Source organism: Falco naumanni, chromosome 4 (genome assembly GCF_017639655.2).
Source record: "Falco naumanni isolate bFalNau1 chromosome 4, bFalNau1.pat, whole genome shotgun sequence".
Lineage (NCBI taxonomy): Eukaryota > Metazoa > Chordata > Aves > Falconiformes > Falconidae > Falco > Falco naumanni.
The window spans coordinates 81,201,404-81,225,962 of record NC_054057.1 but is presented as its reverse complement, the minus strand read 5'-3'; the positions used below and the strand labels follow the sequence as shown (position 1 = coordinate 81,225,962).

The following is a 24,559-nucleotide window of genomic DNA, read 5'->3' as shown; positions in this document are numbered from 1 at the left end:
TTTCAGTCTCTTGAGCCTAGTTTAAGGGTTATAAATTGTAAAGAAATGGAGACAAATTCCCATGAAATATTTCAGGGTAGTGATATCTGCATATCCCACTGAAAACATTTTGGACACATTTTTTTGCTTAGATTTACTAAGGACATCTTACCTCACTGCTACACTGACGAGTCCCTTGCGTACCAAGCCCTGTTACTTAGCAGTAAATTACAGGTTATGCATTCCACACCAGCTCTTCCCTCAATAACATTTGCTGCTTTTCTGCACAGCTGATACAGGGTAAAAGGTGTGGAATAAGAAACTGAGGAACTGAAAGCAGGTCTCCTATTAAAAGGCAAAGCCACAGGACTGCATTTCTTGGGATGTAGAAAATTAAAATGAAGTAGCAGCTTGATTAAGATCAGTCACTGAAGATGCTTCTTTCCTAATACACTATGGTAAAAAAAAAGTTAGCTGCTGCAGTGGCTGGCTTTTAAAGAAAAAATAAACACCAGTGTATCTTTGTTCCTAAAGACTAATTAGCAAGATTCTAGAAGCACTTAGATAGATGGCAGCTAATCAGGCAGAGACACTTCACTACTGTAAAATAGGACTGCCCACTCAGCACTCCCTTAAAACCACAATAAGTTGCATGTACAGTCAGTACCTGTGTCTGCGTAAGACAAGAACACAAATAGATATTAAGCACCGTGGAGAAACCCCAACAAACGAGTCAACTAAATGAACTAAAATGCAAGGCTTGAATTATTTGTGCAAAAAGCCCCAGTCACAGAGACCATGGGGCTGACATTTCTGTGAGCTGCAGAGTGAAGTCTTCTCCTGTCAGGAGCTGAAGATGCCATGGGGCAGTCAGGGGAGAGGGATTTTGGGGAGAAGCCACCAGCAGTGGTGGATGGCAGTGCCCAGTGCCAGGAAGTGGGATAGAGCTGAACCCCATGGACACGATGATGTCCAGCAAAACAGCCCTGGTCTGTGGGAGGAGGGTCTGCTCCCCCCCACCATTGGGACTCACATTGTCCCATCCTGGCTCAGAGCAGCTCCTGCCTGGCTCCAGGAGGGGATTACCCAGGGCAGCTTGGCTTGGGACAGCACAACAGAGCTGGTGCCGAAAGAGAGGGAAAGAGGTTTGTTTTCCCCTTCCTGGCTGCCAGCGTGGTGAAACGCTGCTGTCTCAGATCCCTACAGATCCTAACCTGAACAGACAACCTTTGAGCTACCTGGACGTTGACTCTGGGGTCATTTCATAAACATGCTTGCAAAATTTGAGAACAAATTGCTCCTGGTCTGGATGGGATTGATCAATCTTTCAGCCAGCCGCTGCTGAGCTCTAGCAAGAGGAAATGCAGTGCACAGTGACAGACAGAAGGCTGGATTTCATTGCTGTCCAGGGCCATCAGTCAGCCTCAATCCTGGTCCAGCTCCCCTTGAAGTTACCGCAGATTTTCCAATCTGCATAAATGAGATTTGGACCAGAGGCACTGCTGAGTGCTGGAACACAATTTGCATTGAAATACAGAAGTCTGATCTGATGAACAGGATTAGTTATAAAAGAGAAAACAGGTCACACATAATATACCAAAAGATAAAGAACTAAAATACTGCACAGCAACCATTACTGTCCTTATTGAGGACCACATTCAGATCTTGTGTACTTTAAATATCAAGTGATCTAATTCATCCATTTACTCCAGGTTTATTCCTGATGTAAATCTGCCTGTCAGTCTCACTCAGGTAAACATTTCAGCAGGGATTTGGTAGGTAAGGATTTGAATGCCCTTAAAAAGCCCAAAGTCTCATGGATGAGGTCCACAGAATATCTGATTACTGTTTATTACTGCCAGCAGCAAAGAAAACATTTCTTCTTCATGATGTAATGAGACACAATTTTGAAATACACCTAAATAAACTGAATCCTGGGATAACCAGCTTCAAGCTTTCCAACCAGTTTATTCAACCTTAGGTCTCCACTAACAAACCTTGCACAACACCAGCATTCTCCAGTGACTGGAACAGTAATATGGCTTCAGTTGAGGGATGAAACACAGTGGCTGGGTTTGTACTTTGACCAGCGACTGCTCAGTCAGGTTTCACACAGCACATTCCAGTGTGCTGAAGTGTTAATCCTGGAAGGCTTCTAGCATAGCAGCTACTGGATGCATATCTCACTTCTCTAGCTGCTCAGAGAAAACATTGCAATTTGATTTAATTGCTATGTTGACTTATAACAGTATGTTTATACTGGATGCCTGCCAGCTGAAATGCAACAGGTTTGCAAAATGTATTTCCTCAAAACAGCATGATATGCAATGTAATAAGGAAAGCAATCTTTCAGTGGCCCCGATTCTGAAGTTCATTTCAACTCCTCTGACTTGGAAGCAATGCTACCAATTTGGAAGAATTACACCAGCCTAATTGATATGATAATCAGGCCTGGAGGCTGCATTTCACAGGTACAACAGTCATGCTGCAGCTTCGGAAAGGGAATATCTGTAGGAAATGAAAGCGATTACTAGTTGTTTGTATTGTGGGGATTGTTTGGCCTATTTAATATCCCTATCAAAAGATGCATTATTTGCTGAGCAATCCTAAAAGGAAATCAAAGAGAATCTTAAAGAACGTTGCTAATCCTTTGTCCCTATGACATCTAAATGCTAGTATAAAGCTGTGCTTTGCCAATCGAAACAAAAATATTATCTTCCCCATGACCTTTGCTGCTAGATTTCAGCCCAGCTAACAGTGCCTACATCTTTGAGCCAAAAGATATGCTAGAGGAACATTACAGAAGCTGAAAGGTGAGTGCACTTGGTTTATTTCTGTAGAGCACTAGCTTTGCACTAGACAGTGGCTACCAGCTTATTCTGTGGCTGGCACTAGGATGGAGCACGACTGAAGGTTGCAGGAACCAGTGGGTGGCATTATTTCTACAGTGATGAGTTTCAGGAGGGATAGTGAGGGCAAGAGTTACAAACAACATGGTTAACAGTGTTTGGTCAGTTAGTGAATGGGACTTCATGAGATGAACACCTATGATTCAAGGAGACTGGTTTCACAACCCCAAAAGTCTCTTCTGGCCTGATACCACTCTGATGCTAATTGATTCTACTGTACTAAATACTTTAACTGCAAGCTTCAGCTACTGAGAGAAAGGCACATGGCTCTTACCAATCCTGCACTGATGTGTAAAAACAGAAGAAAAAGGATGTTAAAAGTATCAAGCAAAATCTGAAGTTGGAACAGAACTGGTTTTTATCTGTTTCAGTCAAAAGAGAGTTCACTAGATACAGTAGTATTTCTTTGAATGGAACAAACAAACCACAAAGATTTTATAATGAATACCCTTTCTACACATTTCTACAAAGCAGCCTATAAAACTGGGAGTGAGAGATGTCATTCTTAAACACATACCACAGGACACTTTTCTCACAACTCCAATAACAAGGTATCATTTTCTATTCATTCCTACTTGGCTTTTCCATAAGGAACTGTGAAAATCTCTCTCAAGATCCCAGCACCAGTGTATGCAACAGGAATCCTAACACTGACTCCACTAGAGGAGAATCTCCCACTTCCAGAATAAAGCCTTGGGAGAAAAAAAATAAAACAGTGTGTTGGTTTTGCTGCTGAGCCAGCTATTTAACTCCACCAGCTAGCAGAAACAAAGGGAAACCAAATAAAACTATGAAGTACATGTTCCTTTTGGACAAATAAGCCAAAATCCTTTGAAATTTATGGCTCTACACCACCCCTACCTGATAAGTCATACAGAAGGCTGCAGCTGCAGAGATCAGTGATCATGTAAATAAATATGATGCTGTACAATACTAGTAAAGTTAGACACACTAATCATGGGAGAAGGGGAGGCTGCTATTTCTTTCCTGTCCCATATGGTAATAATTTTGTATGATTGAACTGTTAGGAGCTAAATAAAACTACACATTAACTGTAAGATACATTGCAAATACATTAAATCTTCCCTGGAGTTTTAGCAAATACTTGCTTTTTCTATGATGCATTTGGAATTAGCAAAGGAATCTACACTGGGCCATAGGATTTATAAATAGATTTGGCTTCCTCTGCAATACTTTATGAGCAATTATTTCAGAAATAAAGATGCAGAGCCACAAATAAATAAAATAATTGCAGATGATCAGGCTTTATTTACCACTATCACATTTCCCTGACTGTTAAGCTTCCCTCCTCTCATTTGCTCCACTAGCTTGAATCAATGACCAAATGAAAAGTTGTCAGTTAAATGTCAAACACTGCACACAAAAGGTGGCAGAGGCAGATTCTGTTTTCCCCATTTCTAAATCCTGCCTGGGCCTTTCTGGAGCTGGCTTGCTCCCTGGATAAATTCATCATGGAACTGGGAGGCTGGGAAAGGGCACAGCAAGTCAGATGTGTTCTGCAGGGTTTCAAGCAATCTGCCAGGAGTGCATTTTGCTATGACTCCCCTGCAGAAGTCACTGCCAAAGGTTTGGAGACCTCTCCTTTGGCTAGCAGATGACCAGCCGTGTCTGGGAAGGGTTTGTATGCTCTCACGTCTGCTGCAATCCTGCTCAGACAGGTATCAATTCAATGTGGAAGGTACTGATACAGCTATGTATAGCAAAACCAGCTTTCCAGGTACTTCAAATGAATCAAATCCAGGTAGAGACTGGCCTCATGTGTACATATTACCCTATATGTGCCTCACACCATTCAGCTTTCAGTACTTCAGATCCCAGACAGGGCAGGACACTCAGTATTATCAATTTTCCTTGGGATCAGGCCTGAAATCCTACTGATGTAAACTCTTCTCTAAAAAACAGTGGCTCAGTTCAGTTTAACATAGACATGCAACTCATATTGCCCCCTCCAGCGGTAAGCGATAAACTGAGGCCCCAGTTTTCATTTGCAGCTGGACACTCAGTACTATTTAATGGTTGGGTTACCTGGAGTTCATGAAGAAGGTTGCTTGTATGAAGACGCTTACCAGCTTGGGAGAAAGGAAAGCCTAATTTCTGCTGCTCTGAAAAGCTGTGGAGCCAGTTAACACAGTAACTACTGAAACTCATGGGATGCACCACGTGGAGATGGCCTGACTAGCCACGAAGGGCTTCCTTCCAAGGAGCTGATCTAAGAAGCAGCCACCAGGACAATATCTTGCAGCTCTCTGATGAAACCATTTAGAAAAAAAACATCCTTTACATTGCCAGTTCTGATCACCACAGATGTCTGGCCCTGATCTATAGCCCTCTGTCCTGGGAAGGCAAAGCCAGCTTTGTGAAGCCTGGATCAGAAGGGCACCCTGCAGAAAAGAAAGAGCACCAGAAACAGCCTGGAAAGCATCTAGGGCCTGAAGAGGGTCCTACAAGAAGGAGTCTCATAGCTTCAAAGCCTGATTTTCATTTTTATTTTTTGTTGTTCTAGGCTGCTTATTTCTGTATAAAAAATGATGCTGCAAACCTCTCCAAGAACTTCATCAACAACAGTCCATAAGCTGGTGAAAGAGGCCGATGGGACCAGATGCCAAAGGAGCTAGCAAGATTTACGCTAGCTGAGCATCTAGCTCCCTGTTCACTGTTATCAGAATGAAGACAAATGCTTGCAAACAACCTTATTCAAAATCACTAACGTGTTCAGTGATGCTCAGCACAAACACAGCAGCATTGCTGCTGTAAGGTGTGGTGCCTGGGAACACAGCTGCTGAATGCTCTAATGCTGCTTTTTCCAGTAGTGTATGTAATGCAAAGAGCAGTGAGAAAACAGGGTGTTGCTGCCCTTCAAATCAAGCAAACTGAATGATTAAGATATAATTTTCTGTTATTGTTCTAGTGTATGGTAGTAATTGCTTCTACACAGGAACGTGGCTGTACCTCTATTGTCATCCATCATCTTGCTGAGGCTGCATACAGTACAGTAGAAACTGTAAACTTTCAATTCGATCTCATTAGCATTCCCAGAATTGCAATGTCATACAATGATAAAGACTGAGATTATCTACATCTGAGCAAATGGAGAAGAAACAGATCACACACTACATAGAAAGCCAACAGCACAACCACAGTTCTGCCAAATACTTACAGGCTGCTCAAAGCTTGATTTGACAAGACACAATTAAGAATTGTGCCTATATGCATCAAACTTGCAGATATAGGGGACAGACCCATGCATTGCTGATCTGATGATCCCAGCATTCAGGGAGAGGAAGGGATGATGTTGCAGTAGATGCTCTCTGACACTCTGCCTTGCCTCTAACTTGGCAGTATTACCTGTGCTTCCTCTGACCTCTCCCAGGCAACCACTGATCCACCAGAAACACAGAGAAATTTGTGTGCAATTTGGGCAGTGACACAGAGGCATTTGGCCTTCTCAAATGCCTTGTGCTGCCTGGAAGTTCACAGGATTTCCTTGTAATTCCCAGGATGAACGCACATAAGGAGGGTTCCTATTCAAACTTGGGTTGAAGGAAAGTGGGGCCAATTATTTGGCCCTTCTGGCAGACAAATAAGATCAAGCCAAATCTGTACCTGTCTGAGGTCAATCTACAGCAAAATCTATACCAAAACAGGGAATTTGTCAGTCTCCAGCTCAGTCTTTGTGCCCTGAGCTGTGCTCCCTGCTACAGCTGTAACACAACGCCAACACACACTCCAAGACACTCGTTCTCAGTACTTTAGTCTTTTATGGACCATCTTAGAGGAAATTAACTGAACTTCCCTACAGTGGGAACAAAAGAAGAAAATGGATTTATTATTGCAGTGGTACCTTTGACACAGATACTGAGTGGCTTCATTACACACGTTGCAGCACCAAGTGTCTTGGCTAAACCCTCTACAATAAGCAGAGTCATTTTCCTTATTACAACACAAACACACAGGTCAGGATTCAGAACTCATCTACATCTGCTTTGCATCTGAACAACTTCCCTCATCTCAATGGGATCTGGACAGGCACAAATCAAGGCTGCATCATCCTACTCCTTCCTTTTCTGTCTAGATTCATTACCTTGCAGCACCACTCTCAAATTTTCACAGAGTCAGCATAGTCATAGCTAAATGACTAATAGAACTCTTTAATACAAACAACAGTAAATCAGTGGATTAAATTATAATCTATCAGACAAATACTATTTAGCTCTTCCCAAAGATGTTCTGAACCAGCTCCCTTGTCTGGCCATATTCCAGAGGAGCACTGACACTAGATAGAGCTCAGACCTATGGAGTAAGTTTCCATAGGAAGGAGATGCTGCAAACATCCTGTATTTATGATGGGGTATTTCACAGAGATCAGAGTGAATAGCATTCCCGAGAAGACTGTAATGTATCTGAAGCCTACTCACTATCTCTTCCAAAGACCAGTCTAGCAGGGCAAGGTTTCAACAGACCTGAAGCTCTACAGTCAGCAGCAAGCCTAGGAAACCAGACACATTAACCTCGAGACACACTACAGCAAATTTTTAAAGGCTTAGAACATAGCAACGGGCTATTCAACCACAATTTCACAGACTTTTTTTACTTACTTCATTGGTTTAAACAATGCTTGTCCATAGTTCTGGAACGTCATGATAAGCTTCAGCTGGGTGCCTCCTGATTTCATCGCTGCGGGAAAAAAACAAAACCACTTTAAAACACTACATATGGATCTACTTACATTCAGCTTCCTTGAAACAAAATCATATCTCTTTTGCTCTGTACTAGGTTCAGCACTGCAGTATCCGAGCACCAAGCAGGGTAATCCTAACTGGACAACAGATTATTCAGCAGTTGCAGAGTACAGGGAAGGGCTTTGAGCTGCTGACTGTGACTAAAAATGGGTTGTACTCCCTGACATGCCTTTGTCTTCTCCAAATGGTCAATATGGGCTCCATAAGCACCCTAACTGAATGGCATGTATAGGAACAGACCATTGGAGTCTTGTTCCCTCCATCTTCAATCGCTTTTGGAGCTCCTTTTAGCAAGGGACACGCTCTGTGAAAGGAGATGGGATGCCTTCAAAGACAGCTGCCGCTAGGATGTACAGTCCAATGCACAGCAGACATCTCCTTAATTAAAAGTATGAGCAGATATTATAGCAATCTCTGATCTCTGCTGCGATTTTAATAATTGTTGCTGAGCAGTACAGATATGTAAATTAATCTTCTCTACGCACAATGGATATGTATCCAAGCCCATCCATTAACTTCAAGGGATCCCAAGACGGCTCGTACACGAGAGCAAAGCTGCACAGAGCGGGTCGCTGGCTCTGCGGGGAGGGTAGGAGAGGGCACACAGAGCAGCCAAGGCTGCGGTCTGCACTGCACACCGAGGGCCATCTTTGCTCAAACATGAAATGGACTCACTTTCCAACTGAGAGCTAATGGGAATTGAAGACTGACATTTAGGCACACCAGTCTGAACAATTTGGACGATATCACATTAACAGCCAGATTATAGTGTTTCTAGAGTCAGAACAGTATTTTTTTTAATTTATGAATTCATAAAAATGCATTTTACTTGATGACAATGCTACTTAAAGATAAATACATACTTTGGCAAACCAGCTGTTTTTTCACCATCTCAATCAAAACTGCTCTGAATAAATGAAATGACCTATACTCTGATTCTTTAATTCACTCCTCTGTTTGGAGAGGCAGGCCATGGCAGTCATATTTGTGTGGATGAGTCAGTTATTTAAAAATGATTGCTACGAATGATCAGATAATCAATCCCTTTCTTTACAGTTTTAACAAAACCCATGTCAACTGTGGAACTACATAAATGTCAAGTTACCTTGCTCTGTAAATTTTGGCTTAGAGCTGCCCTTGTTCCACCTGTACAGCTTGTACATTTCTTTTTCTCTCTAATCAATGCCATTAGCTACACATCTTTTTAATTACTCATCTGTGCCTTATTACCAATAGGTCATCAGCTCTCTTTCAGCACTTGTAATCTGTATTTTTGCAACAAAATGCTATGCAAACCTGGTCAGTGTAACTATACTTCTCCTCAAATAAAATCCCTCCTGCCTTGCTGTTTTGCTGATCCCAGCCTTCTCTCACATTTCCAGTTTATCCCAAAGGAATAAATAAATAATTAGAAATTAAAGGGCATTAAAGAATTTGCACTGAACAAGGAAAGCAGCAGGTCAGTTGAGCCACACCTGAGGGGAGAAGGAGCAGCAGGCCTTTTCATACCCAGCCTGGAGCCTGAAGGCAGCAGCCCTCCAGCCAAACACCTACATGTGCTGCCCTAGGACCACCACAGCCCAGCCATACACTCTGGAAACACTCCCAGTTAGTCTGGACAGCTAGAGCTGCCCTTGGCTCCTGCCACAGGGACACCCCGGATCAGCCCCCGCCACCATCCCTGCCCAGCCGTTGCTGAGAGCATGGGGGTTGCCCCACTTTTTAAGGGGCAACCTGTACTTGCACCCCTCTGTGTGGGCTGTCTTCATACCGGTCAGCACCAAAGGGCAGAAGCGCATCCTGCCTACCCAACAACTCTCCCCAGCCCGTCTCAACACGGCTACCTGCAGACTGCTCCCACCAACCTAAAACTGGGTGGCTTTTTCTCCGAAATTGATGTAATTTATGCTTTTTCATTCAGTTCTGAGGAGCTCTGGGCTTACAGATTGGCTCCCTCTCCTCTGTGAGACAGGTATGTCCAAAATATACCAGAGATCCTGTAAGCCCATCAGAGCAAAGGGAAGGGTAGAGCCTGTTCTGGGGTACCGCTGGGAAGCCAAGTGTTTGGGAGATCACAGCAACACCAAGAAGAAATAAAAAGGATGCTCCAGCATGCCCTCTTCTAAGCACAAAGTCTCAGATGCACCAAGATGACTTGTTTCTCAGCAAATTGAAGCCACTTGACAGATAATGATTTTGTTAGCAGCCGAGCTCAACAACAGGCGTGTCATCACCAAGCAAGGAAATGCATGAAGAAGATTAACAATTCAGAATAATTCTTCCAGGAGACACAGAGGCCTGGTTTCCTGTCAGAAAGAATTGAGCTGAAGTAAGACAAAAGAACCTCCCTGGTCTTTTTAGATCCATCTCACTGTATAGCCTTAATCGGCTGCCACAGTAGCCTAGACTGAACACAAGTTTTTCAGGCATGTGCTGCTCAGAGGAAAATTTGGACCTCCCCAAAACAGAGGGTGACACTGATGGGAACAGTGTCCTATCATGCCTTGTGGCAGGGCATGTGGACAACCACCCACACCGAGCTCCGTGTTGGCTTCTCCCCACATCACCCTGACTTGCACGCAGATGCTTAAACTTCTGCCGCTCATTCAGGCTGCAGGTGATCCAAAGCCACCTTCCAAGTCCAGACTAGTTATAGTCTAACATTGTAAACCCTGCAGAAAGGGAAACATCTGAGCTTAGACTGTCCTTTTGACCTCAACAAGACTCTTCATGCACTCTAAGCAGACTTGGAGGCATTCCAGGGTGCCCAAATCCTGGGGGTGGCAATGCCAGAAAAGAGCAGATCTCATTGGAAATGATTCAGTCAGATCTCTAGGTAAGATTACTGTCACAGCACTATCTAAACTAGGCTGCTGCAACAAGGCTTTTACAATCACATACCAAGTTAACTTCAAGAAGTAGTTCCTGCACCTTGCGTCAGCACAGCCACCAATCCCCCATGAGGTTTCAAAAGTTCATCTATTGTCTGGGCTGTTTCTTCATCCTCTTCAGGACAATCCACCCTGCTTCTTGCCTCTGCTGCATCCAGAGCCTTCCTTCTCCAGGCTCCTCTTCCAGCCATCCTCTCCTCAGCCAGGCCCCTGCTTCTTCCTGGGCCTCTCCTTGTCTCCTCTACATCTGGGGTACTTTCTCTCCTCCCCCTACTTCTTCCAGGTCTCTCTTCATCCAGGACTCCTCTTCATATTGTCCTTAAAGCTATTTAACTACTTAGCAGGACCCAGCCACAGCTGTGCATTATCCACATCAACCAACCCACTGCCCCTGAAGACAGCCCACAGCTGTATATTATCAATGTTAATTAACCTGCTTTCATTCCTCTACAATTCCTCTGCAGATTACTTTCCTTGTCCTAACCTAGCATTACATCTGCGTACTGGCTTCCCCCTCATTTTCTGAGCAGTATTCCTGTAGGAAGCCCCCCTCCTGCTCATCCCTCCATTAAACGTGTCCCTCTGGCCATTATGGCCCAACAGCGGGAGCCCCGTCACCTTCCAGGAGCTTACCCCAAACAAACACCCCTTGCTTATCTGGAGATGCCCTTGTGCCTTCACCTACTGCCCATGGGATCGTTTGCAAAGAATTTACAATACCCAGAAGCAGCACATACAATTTTCCAAGAAACCGGAGGATGCAATACCATTGCAAGCTGTCATGTCTACGATCAGCAGGCCTAGTATTGTTAGGGCGGCCTAGCGACATCAGGCTGTACTGACTGCGAGGGAAACACTAGTCACACTCTTGAATTCACCTTTTCTTTTTCAAGGTTTCTGAACATACTGTAACATCACAGGTCATGAACAGCTCTGTAAAAGACTTTATAAACCTGCTAGCTCCCAGCAGGTACCTTCAATCAAGTCTCATACAGCTCCTGGACGTATTGGCACAGTGTTAAAAACAAATCCCAATACCATCATTACTTTTTGTCTTCAGGCGACTCCAAGCCTCTCTTTTTCCCCCAAAGTAGCAGGAAATGGAACGCAGCATTAACCTCTCCTGTTAACCCAGTGCAAGGGCTTCAGGTGTGATCAGAAATCTTCCCAACTTTAGAGGGCTCTGCTTGAGTGCCTGTAGGACTAGAGTCTTGTCCAAAAACTAGTGAAACTGGTGGGATTCCTTCTGTTTTCTCTGATAGAACTTGAATCAAGCCTCCAAAAGTCCTCACCCCATTTACATCTATGAGCCTGTTGTCACAGCCACATGCCACGTCTGCTACTTCCCCACCTTGTCCCCTCACCAACACAAAACCTGAATTCCCTTTCTGCTCCACAGACACCATCCAACACAAAAGATGCACTATCTATCATCTCTCAATCATCTTTTTGTAGCCGCACGCTACAGGGTTTCTAGCTAGCATCTGGTACTAACTCTTAGTAGAGGCACAATGTCACCCAAAAGGATCTGACCCAAAAGGATTTGGAATTGGAACTGGTCTGACTTTCCAAATCCTCTGTTTTGCTGCATGACAGCCCTCATCCTACTGGCCTGTCTAGACCATATGGTCATCCGACGGAAAGTGAGAGTCCCAACTGGACCTCTGAACCTGCCTTTTGGTCAGAATCCAACAAACATTTTAAAATGTATTCAATATGCAACGCTAATGTCTGAGAAGTGAGATCCAGTTAAAGCCTGGGAAGCAGTTAACATCTGAAACAGAGGACATTCAGATCCATTTTGGATTCCTATTAATAGATCAAGCTTAAATCTAACATAAACATGTTGATTGGTTTTAACAAGTAATACTCTGCCCCAGGCTAGAGACATGGCCCTGTAAAAGCTGTAAAGAACATATTTCAAAACAAATTCAAGCCCTCATCATCTCTTAATTTGTTCTTGTTCAGCCAATTCTGCTAACTTGTTTTTAAAGGCCTTTCTTGGTTTAATCAAGAGGGTAAAAGACTTCTGGAGGGGAAAAGATCTGTAAAATCATTCAGAGGCTTTGTTGTACATTTTAAGTCCCCTCCTTTCATCTGGAATTGTACATTAAATCAATCTGTTGACTCTTGGCAGATTCATTGTTTTCTTATACACTAAACCAATGGTGCTACATTTCATTATGTTTTTCACATATTCTCAACAGCATTTTTTCCCTTCCTTTGGATGAGAGTTTTATAATTTCCTTTAGCACCAGAATTTATATTCAATATTTAGCGTCTTGTCTTTTTCTTTTTTTCCCCCCCTGACTTGAAGCAGAGTCCACCTTAGTTAATTGCAGCATCTATTCACTGCGTGAGTAATCTTGCATGCTTGCTTTCTAATTACTGCCTGTACAAACTGAAGGCATTGCAGGTTCAGAAATGAACTCGATCAGGTAATGTTTCCAAACCTTTCCAACGAGAGAATTTAAAGAATCAAAAAATAAACCCCAAGTAAACACAGGAAATACAAAAAAGCCTGTTCTGCTCACAGGATCCCACAGCACGGCTCCTCCAGACAGCAGTACGAGCAAGATCAAGGCCACACTGCCTCTACAATGCACCAAGCCATATTTGTTGTTAAACTGCTGACAGTGCTGCCACAATTATGCACAGACATCTTGTAAATATGCAAGAAAATAGCTAACTATGGTTATTTATGCATGCAATAAACAGTTTTGAAAGGCAAAGGAAATGTGCAATTGCCTGTGCATGTGCTGCTTCTGAAAACTGGGTTTCAGTGCTCAGTGGAAAAACAATTCTCTCTAGGCTCCTATTTATGGCAAGAGGAAATTTTCAGTGAATTAAATCAAATTAAGAGCTATCCCTTCATGCTGAACAAAACGAATAGGAAAGCGATGTACTGATGCAGGGCACAGAATAGTTGCTCAGCTTGAAAGCTGCGGGTAACCCTGTCCTTTCCGAGGCCAGCTGTAGGTGTCACTGTGGGAGTGAATGTGCTGCTCCTTCCCATCCACGGATTTGTTCCATTTAAACTTTAACATCAAGAAAATGTCACCTTGGTGCTCCCTGCTCTTGGGAATTGCTTCTGTCACCGTTTTCATTTTAAAATAACACCGCACATTACAGAGTCGTGTGAGCGGTTCTGATAGATGGTGGGGGATCAATCTGGTCACCACTCGCCTCCATAAATAATGCAAGCTGAGCAGAGAAATTACAGTGTGGCTAAGAAAGCTGCAATTTGGATCTAATTACTGTAGGTATCAAGAACTCGCACAGCAAATCACCTAATTCTATTAGAGCCAAAGCAAATCTGAACACTGGGAAGAAACTGGATAAAGCAATATCCCATTTCATCTAATGCATGTAAGTCTGTATATTTAATTGTCCTGCTTGCAAAAAGAAGCCTGGAGATTGTGCATTATGAAGGTTTCCATTTATTTTATACTTCTAACCTGGCATCTTTGCAGCTTCCTTAAAAAAAAAAAACAAAACCAAAAAGCAAACCAACAAAAACTGACCATAAGGAAAAAAACCCAGGCAAATTAGAAGTTATGCTGGAATATGCAAAAGAATATAGCTGCCCTATAAATGTCCTTTGGTCAAATATATTACTCTTTATTAATCAGCTTACATGCTTCTGAATCCCTGCTGCTGTTCTGCAGTAAAGCACAAAGCTGGCAGGTATTATTTTAAAACATACATTTTAAAGCTCCCAAAGAATTTGCAACATAAAGTAAGAGATGCTGCACTGTGTAATAAGAAAAAAAAAGCAAGCACATTAACAATATGCTCTTTCTTTCTTTCTTTGCAACCTGACAAAGCTCCTGAATCCCCACAGAGGCAGGCAGTGGATGCTACCAGCAAAATTCAGATCCTGGCATCCCTACATTGGCAAAGGCCCCTTCCATTTCCATATGCTTGATTTTAGACTGGGATTTATGCGTAGGACTCATTCCCTGTCAGTTCCCACAGCAGCCGATACAAATACCAAATGTAGTTCATGTTTTAGTTTACAGAAATGATACTGAATCATTGACAGAAACTATGGCTCTGTGTTTTCGTTAAGGGCATGAGGCCCTACCGTGCCCTCAAGAACCTTGTTCAAACATTAACAGAGAGACAATCCCATAGGAAATCGCTAATAACTACCATAAATCTTCCTCTGTGGTCCCGTGGCCCTTTCCCCCCGCTGATCTGAAAGCTCTATCAAGAGCATAATTAATGGAAAACCTCACAACACATCTATATGACACATTAGGTGAAATCATGGCCCCAGGGAAGTAAATGGCAAAACTTCCACTTACGTCACCAAGATCAGGATTTCACTCCTATTTTTTACGATAACCATTTTGCTGCTAGGGTAACTGAAGCATAGAGAGGTTAAGCAACATGCCCAGAAGATAAAGTGAAGAGCGGGTACTAAACTATTACTTCTCCTTCCTACATTCCTTTTTCTCCCAGCAGCTTGTACATCCCTACATCAACCTTAACCACCCCACTGCTCTGCAGAAGTGACAGGCTCCAAGGCTTGAATGCTGCTGAGTTTGCTGCAGACACCGCTCTCCTCCTGCACAGGCAACACGGCTGAGCTCTAAAGTGTTGAAGAGGTAAATAGTGATTGATACACTCAGCAGCCATGCAGCACAAAACACTGCTACAGCCAATGCATTTTGTGTAAACCTCAAGAGACAAGCCAGGAGATGGTTTGGGCAGCTGGGCAGGACGGGGGGCACTGCTGCTCTCGGTCGGGGACAGGGCAGAGCACAGCCTGCGCCTTGTCCTCCTTGGTGGATGTGCTCAAAGAACAACGTTAACACGTGTTATATAAAGTGGTGGCTCAACCCCCATTCGTACGTGCCACTAATATTCCAGAAATCAGTTCGTACGGAGGAGAGAGGTCAGGGAAGGCAACAGCTGTGTCAAGGAGAAAAAACACCCAGGCCATGTCCATGCCGTGCCCTCACCCCCCTCCAGCACAGACCAGAGAGGCATGGGCAGGGTCTGCTGCTGCTGCCTGCAGGGTCACATCTGAGCTAGAGAAGGGAAAATACATGGCTTAATTGTCATACCTGAGCTCCTTGATGAATCATGCCGAGCCAGAGTTTTGGGGACAGAAAATCCATCACAGGTTAATAAATGACCCTGTGTTTGTCACCTTTCATGAGCTAGGTGTCCACTGGACCCTTGAATTCAACATGTGGGATGGCAGCTGGATACCCCAAACTGCTTTATTCAAAACCCTGCCCTAGCAGAGCTCAGAGCAGAGCTGGGTGCTGGGTACAGCCACCACACACCTCGACTCATGGGGGCGAAGCTCTCCTGTGGCTTCCTGCATTTTACACCTACTCCATCTGGATCAGCTAAATAAGCTCACTCTTGATGACCAAGGATCTCCCTTCTTGCTGCTCAGCAGCCACTGTGATTCACACAATGGAAAATGTAAACCCTAGGGCTGCTGTGCTGTGCTTGCCCCGGCCATTTCCTGCTGAAGCCAGGGGATTTTTTGCCTTGCAGAGTTAAGGACCTGCTGACCTCATCCCGGGTGCCAGCACACCATCAGCACTTTTACAGAGCTCCTGCTATTTCATCCCTCTGAAACGGACTTGGCAACTTTGTCGTCAGCGCAAGTAACTTCATTTTCTGCACGGCCGACGGAAACTGCGGGCTGTGCTGCACCTACCTCTGGAAACCAAGGGGTGTGCATTTGTTTAGTATCCCTGGGCTTTCATTTGGGGTTGTGGCTTTTTTCCCCTGCGCAGCTATGCAGCTAAATTCAAGGAAACACACGTTGTCATTAAACAGCCCTGGAGAAAAGCCCTGAACTGTGTCACCTTGTTTAACCAGAGCAAAAGGTTGACATAGGCACATCCCCATTGTAGATTTACAAGCCAAATAAAAAGAGCTGAACTCTGCTCAGTGTGAGGCTGGCTCGCCTGGAGCTCCCTGTGCAATGCCCAGGGAAGCTGCAGCTCTGCCGAGCCCCACGGCGCTGGATGCTCCCACAGCCGCGGCTGCAGGGAGGCAGGGCAGCCGACTCTCTCCTTCCTTGGGAAGATGCACTGCCAGACACAGCCTTTAAAAAATAATCAGCTTATAATACAAATCTAGCTCATGCAAGATGCTATCTGCTTTTTGCCATCGTATTTATTTTAAATAACCAAATAGGGCACTTTCAGCCTGATCACGACTAAAAGATCTCTGAAATGAATGAGGTTCGCCTTGCTGGCAGACTTTGCAATTATTTGGGTAATACAGAGCTGGCAATATCTCTTTACGTTTAACAGGGAAAATGAGCACAGAAGTCGGGAAGCAATGTTGTAGGCACGCCAGAGGAAGCCATGCAAAATATTAATAGTCAAACAGCAATGAGATCCTGAACAATGAGCAATAATGATAAAAAAATTATATATATCCAAACATACCAACACTGGTTATCTTTTGGGAGACCAGGTCTTGTAGTAAAGCCTCAATTGCAGGATTATGTCTGGAATACAACTCGTACCGATTAATGCCAATGTGGAATTTTAACCAGTTTGGGTAGGAGTCTATGGAGGTTTCTCCAGTTGGCAAAAATTCTTCATTATCTTCATTTTGCCTACCACCAAAAAAAAAAGAACAACACAACAAAAACCCAAAAATGAGGAGAAAGAAATAATGTTACAGTTTGTAACAGGCATCAAGAAACAGGGCTTTCAAAATGTGACAACTCGGAAAGGCAAAGCACCACAGAGGTGGGAGAAGCCCCCAGCTCACCCCTGCGCCGGCTGCACGCCAGGAGCCTGCTCCCACCTGGGGTCAAGGAGGAGATGGATTTTCCCCTCCACTCACCATGCCTGATTTAAAGCCCATGAAAGTCAGGAGCGAAACTCAGGGTGACATCACTGAGCGTTAGCAGAGGCCCTTACATAGCAGGAACAGAGAGCTGCAGGTTGTACATTGCGTTCAGGTGGTATGATGCTGCACACATCTTTTCCAAGTTTGACCCCAAGGACAGCACCGTCCTGCACCTTTACGTAGCAGGGACCTGGGTCTGGGAATGAGAGTGCAGCAGTGACCTGACCTGTCGTACCAAATGCTCCCACTCACAATTCTTCTCTTTTTTAAAAAGAGAGAATAAGAAGAAACTGGATCATTCTGAACTGGTTGCTGAAGAATAACTGGAAGATTTTGCCCCTTCCCTAGCAGGAGGAGACTATTACAGAAAAGAATTGTTAAACTTACTTTTAACTCCCCAATTTCTTGTTAGTCCTGCAAACTTTGGCTGCAGCCACTAAGGAAAATATGTACAACAGGCAGTTGCATTGTGGATGTCAGTGATAATTTCACTCTTCACCTACTGAACAAGCTATCACATATCTTTGATCCTTAAATCTTTTGTGGATTTAGTCACGTCCAGACGTTCACACATTTGTGACTCTTCCCCCCACCCCCCCCCTTCACCCCCTCCCAGAGTAACCAGAACTTTTCCAGGTTATTTCACTTCACAGTCAGTTTTGATTATTAGATGGAAGGGGCCTGGACAATCCACATGCTTGTGGGGCGGAAATCAGAAATATTTATCCTCTCTTTCTAAAGGTTTAGATCATGCTGGCTGCTCTGAGGCTTGACAGAGCTTTTGCACGGTACAATGCAGCTGTTTAAACATGACAATGTCAGTGTGTTTGGAAGAGGGTGCTGTTGTATTAGACAAGCCTTTTGATTTTTCAGTCATTGAAATTTCTCAGCATTTCCTACAAGCCAACAGGGCATACGATGCACGGAGGCAATGAACTGCTTTGAAGGCTGGAGAGCAGCAGAGGTGCTAGGGCACAAAGAATTAATTGAGGATGAAAACTGTCGCACAGATCAGATCCCGAAGGCAGCAATACCTGCTAAGATGAATGCCTTTGTGACACTAGACCTCGCTTTCTGGGAAAAGTTAGTGCATCACTGCTTGGCCACCACGCCTGGGGGTGGGAGGCCAGGACCGCGTGGAGAGGGAGGCTGGCGGGCGCTCGCCCTCTCGCACCCTTCTCCCGGCTGGCTGCAGCTGGGGTGGGGGTCGGGGTGCCCCCTCGGCCTCGGCACCCCGGCCTCCTCGCGCTCCTGGCTGCATCCCCTATTCCGTGGCTTTTTCGGGCTTTTTGGAGGGAGCGCGGCCGGTCTTGCCCGCGGACGCCCTCCCCTTCCCCCGGTGACACGGCGCTGCCCGCCGCCTGCCCCAGCCCCGGCGGCCCGGCTGCTCCCCCGCGCCGCCTCCGCTCCGCGCCGGCACCGCGCCCCGCTCCGCGCCGGCCGCCGGCCCCCCGCGCCCCCCCCGCCGGTACTCACCACTCGGGCTGCTCGGCCGCCCGCGGGTTGAACCTGATGTCGCTGTTGACATTGAAGAGGAGGTCGCCGTCGGCGAGCGGGGGCAGGGCGGCGCGGTAGAGCGGGTGCTGGAAGAGGGCGGCCAGCGGGGCGGCGGCGGCGGCGGCGGGGGGCGGCGGGCGCGGAGCCCCGGGGGCGATCAGCCGCCGCGTCCGCGCCGCCGCCGCTCCCCCGCCTCCCGCGCCGCCGCCCGCCGCTCGCTCCGCCGCTTCCCGCGACTGCGAGGAGAGGTTGGAGCCGGGCTCGGCGCTGAAGTCCTGCAGGATCCGCAGCGTGTGCTTGCTGGGCCAGCGCGGCGCGGCGCGGGGCGGCGCGGCGGCGGGCGGCGGGCAGGAGCAGCCGGGGCGGCCCTCGGTCCCCCGCCGCTCCAGCCGCGGCAGCAGGTCGATCATGATGTGCATGGTGCAGGCGACGAGGAACACCATGAGGATCAGCACCCGGAACTTGCGGACCAGGAGCATTTTCATGGCCGGGGCGGCTAATAAATTACCGGGGGAGGGGGAGGGAGGGAAGGCGGCGGGGTCGGTCGGGAGCGCTTTCGCGGAAAGAGCCCGGGCGGGCGCGGGTCTTCCAGCCCCCCCCCGGGGCTTTGGCTTTCTCCTTTCGGATCGGGAAGCGAGCGATCAAGTCAATAAAGTTATCTCCATAGGCGCCGAGGAATAAACAGGCTAAAAACAATAGGTCCTCATTTCTCAGTATCATCAAGAACTTAGGAGGGGGAGGGAAAAAAAAATAAAAGGAAAAAAAAAATATATCGAAAGAAAAAAGCACCAGACCGAGCCTTTAAAATCAATAGGAAAACAATGCCAGCGGCATCGCGATATATAAAGCCATCTGTTCACGATTTCTCTCTTTTTTTATTACAGGGATCACAACAAATAGAACTGGTTCTTGGAGAGAAACCAGCATGAGACACTAGCTTTGGTTAAATAAAATTTTAAAACAAAGCAAAACAAAAGGATGGGAAGGAGGAAGGGGGAAGAATAATATTAAGAAAACCTGTACGGAAAGGCGACAGAAGAAAAAAAATCATCCATAATATTTGGCTGTGCTGGAAACGCTGACTCCCTTCCTTTGAATTTGACCAGTGATGCAGCAGAAGCGCTCTCCCACTCGCTCTCGCTCCCTCTCTTCTCTGAGACTGTTTAAGAACATTGGCTGGCAAATAATTTTCTTAGAGCGGTTCCAGTTTCTTCATCCATCGCGTCCAGTGCTTGGGAGAGATTAATACGTTCAACTGAGATCGAGTCTGGGTGGCTGCTGTATCCGAGCTGGGCTTTTGCTTTGGCTTTGCTTGGTTTTTTTTGGCTGCAAAACTGTCTGATGGCACAACTGCAACATAAAGGTTAAATATGGCACAGAGAAAAAAAAAGGGGGGGGGGGGGGGAGTATTAGAGGAAAGAAACTAATATAAATCGGCAGAGGTTCTTTTCAGTAAAGAGGTCCTGTCTTTGATCTCTGCTGGGTCTTACAGATCTGCCTTTTAGAGAGAGAGAGAAAGGAAAAGAGAAAGGGGGAGAGAAGGGAAGAGGGGGGAGAGATCTTTGGCAGGTGCAGAGTGAAAACCTCTTTCAGCTACACTGAATTCTGGAGACTGGTTGGACTAGTAGCTCTGCAGCTCCAGCTTTCAGTGGGTGTGTTAAATATTATGAGTGAGCCATGATTCCTGCCTTCCTCACGTCATAGTTAGGAGATTGGCTAAATAAACGCTACAGTGATAGTAACAGGAAAACCTCAACCAAAAGCGGGGGGGGGGGGGATTTTTCCCTTCCTCTCCTCCCTCCTTCCCACCCCCCTTTTCATTCTACTGCAGCTCCAACTGGGGCAAGGAGAGGGCGTCTGTTACACAAAGGTTTGCAAAAAAAAAAAAAAAAAAAAAAAAAGAAATATAAACCAAAAAAAAAAAAAAAAAGTAGTGCTAGCAGAGAGAGGAATCTGCACTAACAGCGTTGCCAAGTATAAGCGCGGTCTGTGTGCCCAGGCTGGGAGCAGCGATTCTGCTCTGTCATTGCCTGGGCTGGAGAGCGGCGGCCGCTCGGTCCCCCTTGCCCCCAGCCCCTCGCCGGAGCAAGGTCAACTCGGAAAGCTGCGTGCTCTGCTTCCTCTGGAGGAGGAACAGCCTTTATTTTTAATCCCTGATCCTGTGGGCTGAGATAATCCGTGAGCATGCTGCGGGGTAATCTGCCCTCTCCCCTGCTGCCCTTGGCTGCGCAATCAGCTCTGTAGCTGGGTGGCCTCGTGGCTAATGGAGCTGGTGGTCGCAGGGCCAGGGCAGCCACCGGTGCCCAGGGAGCGCTGTCGATGGTTGTCTGAGGTTGAGGGCAGTCTGGAGAAGGGGAAAGCCACTGTGATGGTCTTCAGGTGGTCAGGCAGGGACGCTCTGGGCTGCTGATAAAATCAGCTTTTAGGTGGGAGGGTCCCCTGGGTGTTACAGTCCTCAGCAGGGCTCAGTTATCGAGCAGGGCTGCAGCAGGACTGAGCAAGGTAATGTGCTTCTGCCTGCCCACCACCACCTTTCCACAAAATCATCTCAACACTGATCTCGCTGGCCCATTTTCCCCTGCATTAAGCGACACTGAAGGTTTTTTTTTTTCCCAAAAAAACCTATATACTCCCCCCACATACACCCACTCCCAGGCCCCATCCAGCACTGTTCCCTCACTGGGTAAAGCCTTGTGCTCTGCACTCCCTTGAAGCACACCCGTGCACTGTTCCAGTGTCACCATGTTTTGCACAAGGGGAGTCACTGCTTTTCTCCAATGGGAAAAGAAGATTGGGGTAAAAAAAGAGCTGACATGGCCATGATCCTGTGGACTGCTCTGTACCTTTATGGAGGAACAAGACTTGCTGTTCTAGGGGGACCTCTTAGTACCAGGGTTCAGACATACAGCTCACTGTCGACACAAGCGCTTCGATTCCCATGGAAGCCATTATGTCACCCTGGCTCCTTCAAGTACCGGTGTACTTAATCATAGCAAAACATTTTGCTATGGAGCCAGGAGCAAAGCCTTCCATCTTTTCCCACTGTTTCACCAAGATACCTCAGTCCAAGGGCATCTCATCAGTTGACTATGAGGACAGTAACACTGTCTCCCTGTGTGCCACTGCCTCCCACCACGCCTCAATAGCAAGTCTGTATGGTTCTGCTTGGGAAACCAAGTTTGATTCACAAGTTAACTATGACTCTATGGAGTGAGCTAAAGTTCAGCTTGTTTTAACCTAGTTTATCAAGTTGGTGGTTTTGGTCCCTCAGGAAGAGCCCTGCAGTTTTGGTTCGCTGGGGAAGCCTGCTGTTGCTGGAAAGGGGTACAATATGTGATGGGGGTACAGCATGAATGGCATGTGGAAGACTATCTGGTCGGGTTTGGTTTGCTGGGTTTTTTTTCCTTTTGCCTGCCTGTGGCTGCAACCTTTACCCTGCTGAGCTTCTGGTGCTGTTGCTTAGGGATGTCAGGTGAACTGAATTATCAATCAAGCCCGAGGAGACAAAAGGAGGCAGGTGGGGCTGTGGAGGGCAGTAGTCAAAGCCGGTGTTCCAGGAGTGCAGGGTACACAGATCCCTGTGTATCACTTGTATTCCCTTTGCTGTGGCTTTTTAAGGAGTTCTGTGTAAGGATAGGTAAGAACACATTATCTGCTTTAGCATGGTATGGTAGGGTTTGTAGGTTACAGGTTGTAGCTGCATGGATTTTTTTTTTTCCTTAGTATTTGGCCTACCAAAGCTTAAGGCTATGGTATTACATGGGGAGTGAGCCTTAACAGGTATGATGAAGAGAAAGCTGTAAATTACTTAGATGAGTTGTGTAAATTAAAGTTGTTTGAATGCATCTATGACTTTGTGGTAACGGAACATTGTGTCAAACATTGTAATTCCACATGCAAGACTTATAAAAGTGAGATTAGCTTTGAAATGTAAGCAACTAAGTTTAATTAATTACATGGTTTTCAAAAGGTGAAATAACAGCACTGTGAACAAATAACTGATTCCTTGAAACTGTGTATTTGTTCCTATCAGTATGATCTCTGGGGCATATTGGCTATCTAGTTAAGTATGATTTCATCTAAATTGTGTCTGCTTGTGAACTGAATCTGCCTGTCTTCCATAAGCTTTTTGTTCCTTGAACCTCTCAAACATTTGAGTTTTTCATTAGAAGATGGGAGATTGGATGTACCCTATTCCCCTCTATAAGGTACCAGTGTGGACAAGTTTTGCCAGGACCAAAGTTCCCTAGAGTACTGCTAAAGGAGAGCTGTCTCATCTCTCTGCACTTTCTCTCACATTCCTCCATTTTGTGGGATTCAGAAGAACTGAGTCTCACTTCTGAAAGATTTTATTTACTACTTCTGGGGGGAGCTTTTTTATAGTGTAAGTAGCACCCATGTGCTACCAAAGTGAAAATGTTGAAACAGCAAGTGTTGCCAGGTGGAAAAATCTGTGATGACGTGCAATGGAGTTATGGCTCTAATGGCCTGCAGCTGATGGTTTTGACCTGCCCACCAATGGCCACCTCACACCTGTCCACTGGATAAGCAGTAACACCTGCTTTTAACAAGACTGATTAAAAAGGCCAACGGGGTCTTTCAATGCATTGTTCTCAGCTATCCCTCATCCTCTGGTGATTTAGGATGGAAAGTGCTGGTAACCAAGATGTGGGCAGCAAAGGAGGGCAGCTCCTGATGTGATCCTCCCTTGTACCTCCTGTGGTCACTTGGGCTGGTGCAACTCTTATGTTGACAAGGGAGTGGCTCTCAGCTCTGGTCCCAGCCTCCTCAAAGTCTTGGGAAATGTCTTACCAATTGGTTAACTTGGGCTGCCTTCAGTGTGAAGTTCTCTGTTCCTGTTGGCAGTCTGCAGGTATATTTTTTCCTTAAATTGCCCGATACCTTTCAGGCTTCAGTCTTTCCCAGCAGGGCTGAGCAGATGCTATTACCTGAATCAGATTTTTTTTGTTGTTGTTGTCTTCTTCAATGCCATAAAGCAAGCCTTAAAGGAAAATATCATCAGATAATTATTTGTTTCTCAACTTCAGTATCTATAAACACCTTTACCTATCGATGTGGTCATATGTGAGCTAAGATGTACTGGCTAGTTGGCAAACACTGGCAGGGAGTGAGCTTGTGGCTTTGCTTCAGAGTAAGGAGTAATGTGTAATTCTGTTTCCTGAGCTTTCCTTCCTCCATCCTGGAGATTGTCTGTTAATGATCAGCACCAGTAGTATGTTACAGCCCCTCTGTGTCTCCAAGCTGTGCTGATTGGTAAAGCAAGGGAATGAAGCCAAGACACATCTAGCTTTTCCCTCTCCTGTGTGGGCTCCATCTCTGGCACATCTCCACACAAGGAGGATACCAGCCTCCCTCCTTTCCCGTTGATCTTTCCCATGAAGAGGTGCAAGAATAAACCCTGTTCTTGTTTTGGAGACACTGTGCCTTCAGTGTGAGTGAAGGGGCTCCTCCCACCATCTGTTTAGGAACACAAGTAAGTGACAATCTCACGTTCGCATTCCTGTGGTGGCCCTGTGGGTCTGGCAGGGAGCCTGGTGTTTGGGCCAGGCTGGAGATGGGAACCTGAATGTCTGCTGGCTTGGGAGGGCTGAGGTGGCTTGTGGTCAGGAAGTGACACACTATAGATGCGTGAAGCCACTGAGATAAGTCAGGAGCTGGGCTG

The 24,559-nt window shown here is 45.9% G+C and overlaps 1 protein-coding gene and 1 long non-coding RNA gene across 2 annotated transcripts in view; one reads left to right on the top strand and one right to left on the bottom strand.

Moving 5' to 3' along the window:
- FAM20C (FAM20C golgi associated secretory pathway kinase) overlaps window positions 1-19,764 on the bottom strand; it is a 59,783-nt gene extending 40,019 nt beyond the window's left edge. Inside the window, exons 1-3 of the mRNA XM_040590007.1 lie at window positions 18,856-19,764; window positions 16,968-17,140; window positions 7,505-7,583 (exon numbers count right to left, since the gene is read on the bottom strand). Coding sequence (XP_040445941.1) covers window positions 7,505-7,583; window positions 16,968-17,140; window positions 18,856-19,361 — 758 coding nt within the window. The 5' untranslated portion in view covers window positions 19,362-19,764. The remainder of the gene's footprint in view (window positions 1-7,504; window positions 7,584-16,967; window positions 17,141-18,855) is intronic.
- Window positions 17,768-20,282, top strand: LOC121086363. The gene is made up of 2 exons (XR_005827337.1): window positions 17,768-18,462; window positions 19,761-20,282. It is a non-coding gene; the product is annotated as an uncharacterized LOC121086363 (long non-coding RNA).
- The last annotated feature ends 4,277 nt before the right edge of the window (window positions 20,283-24,559 follow it).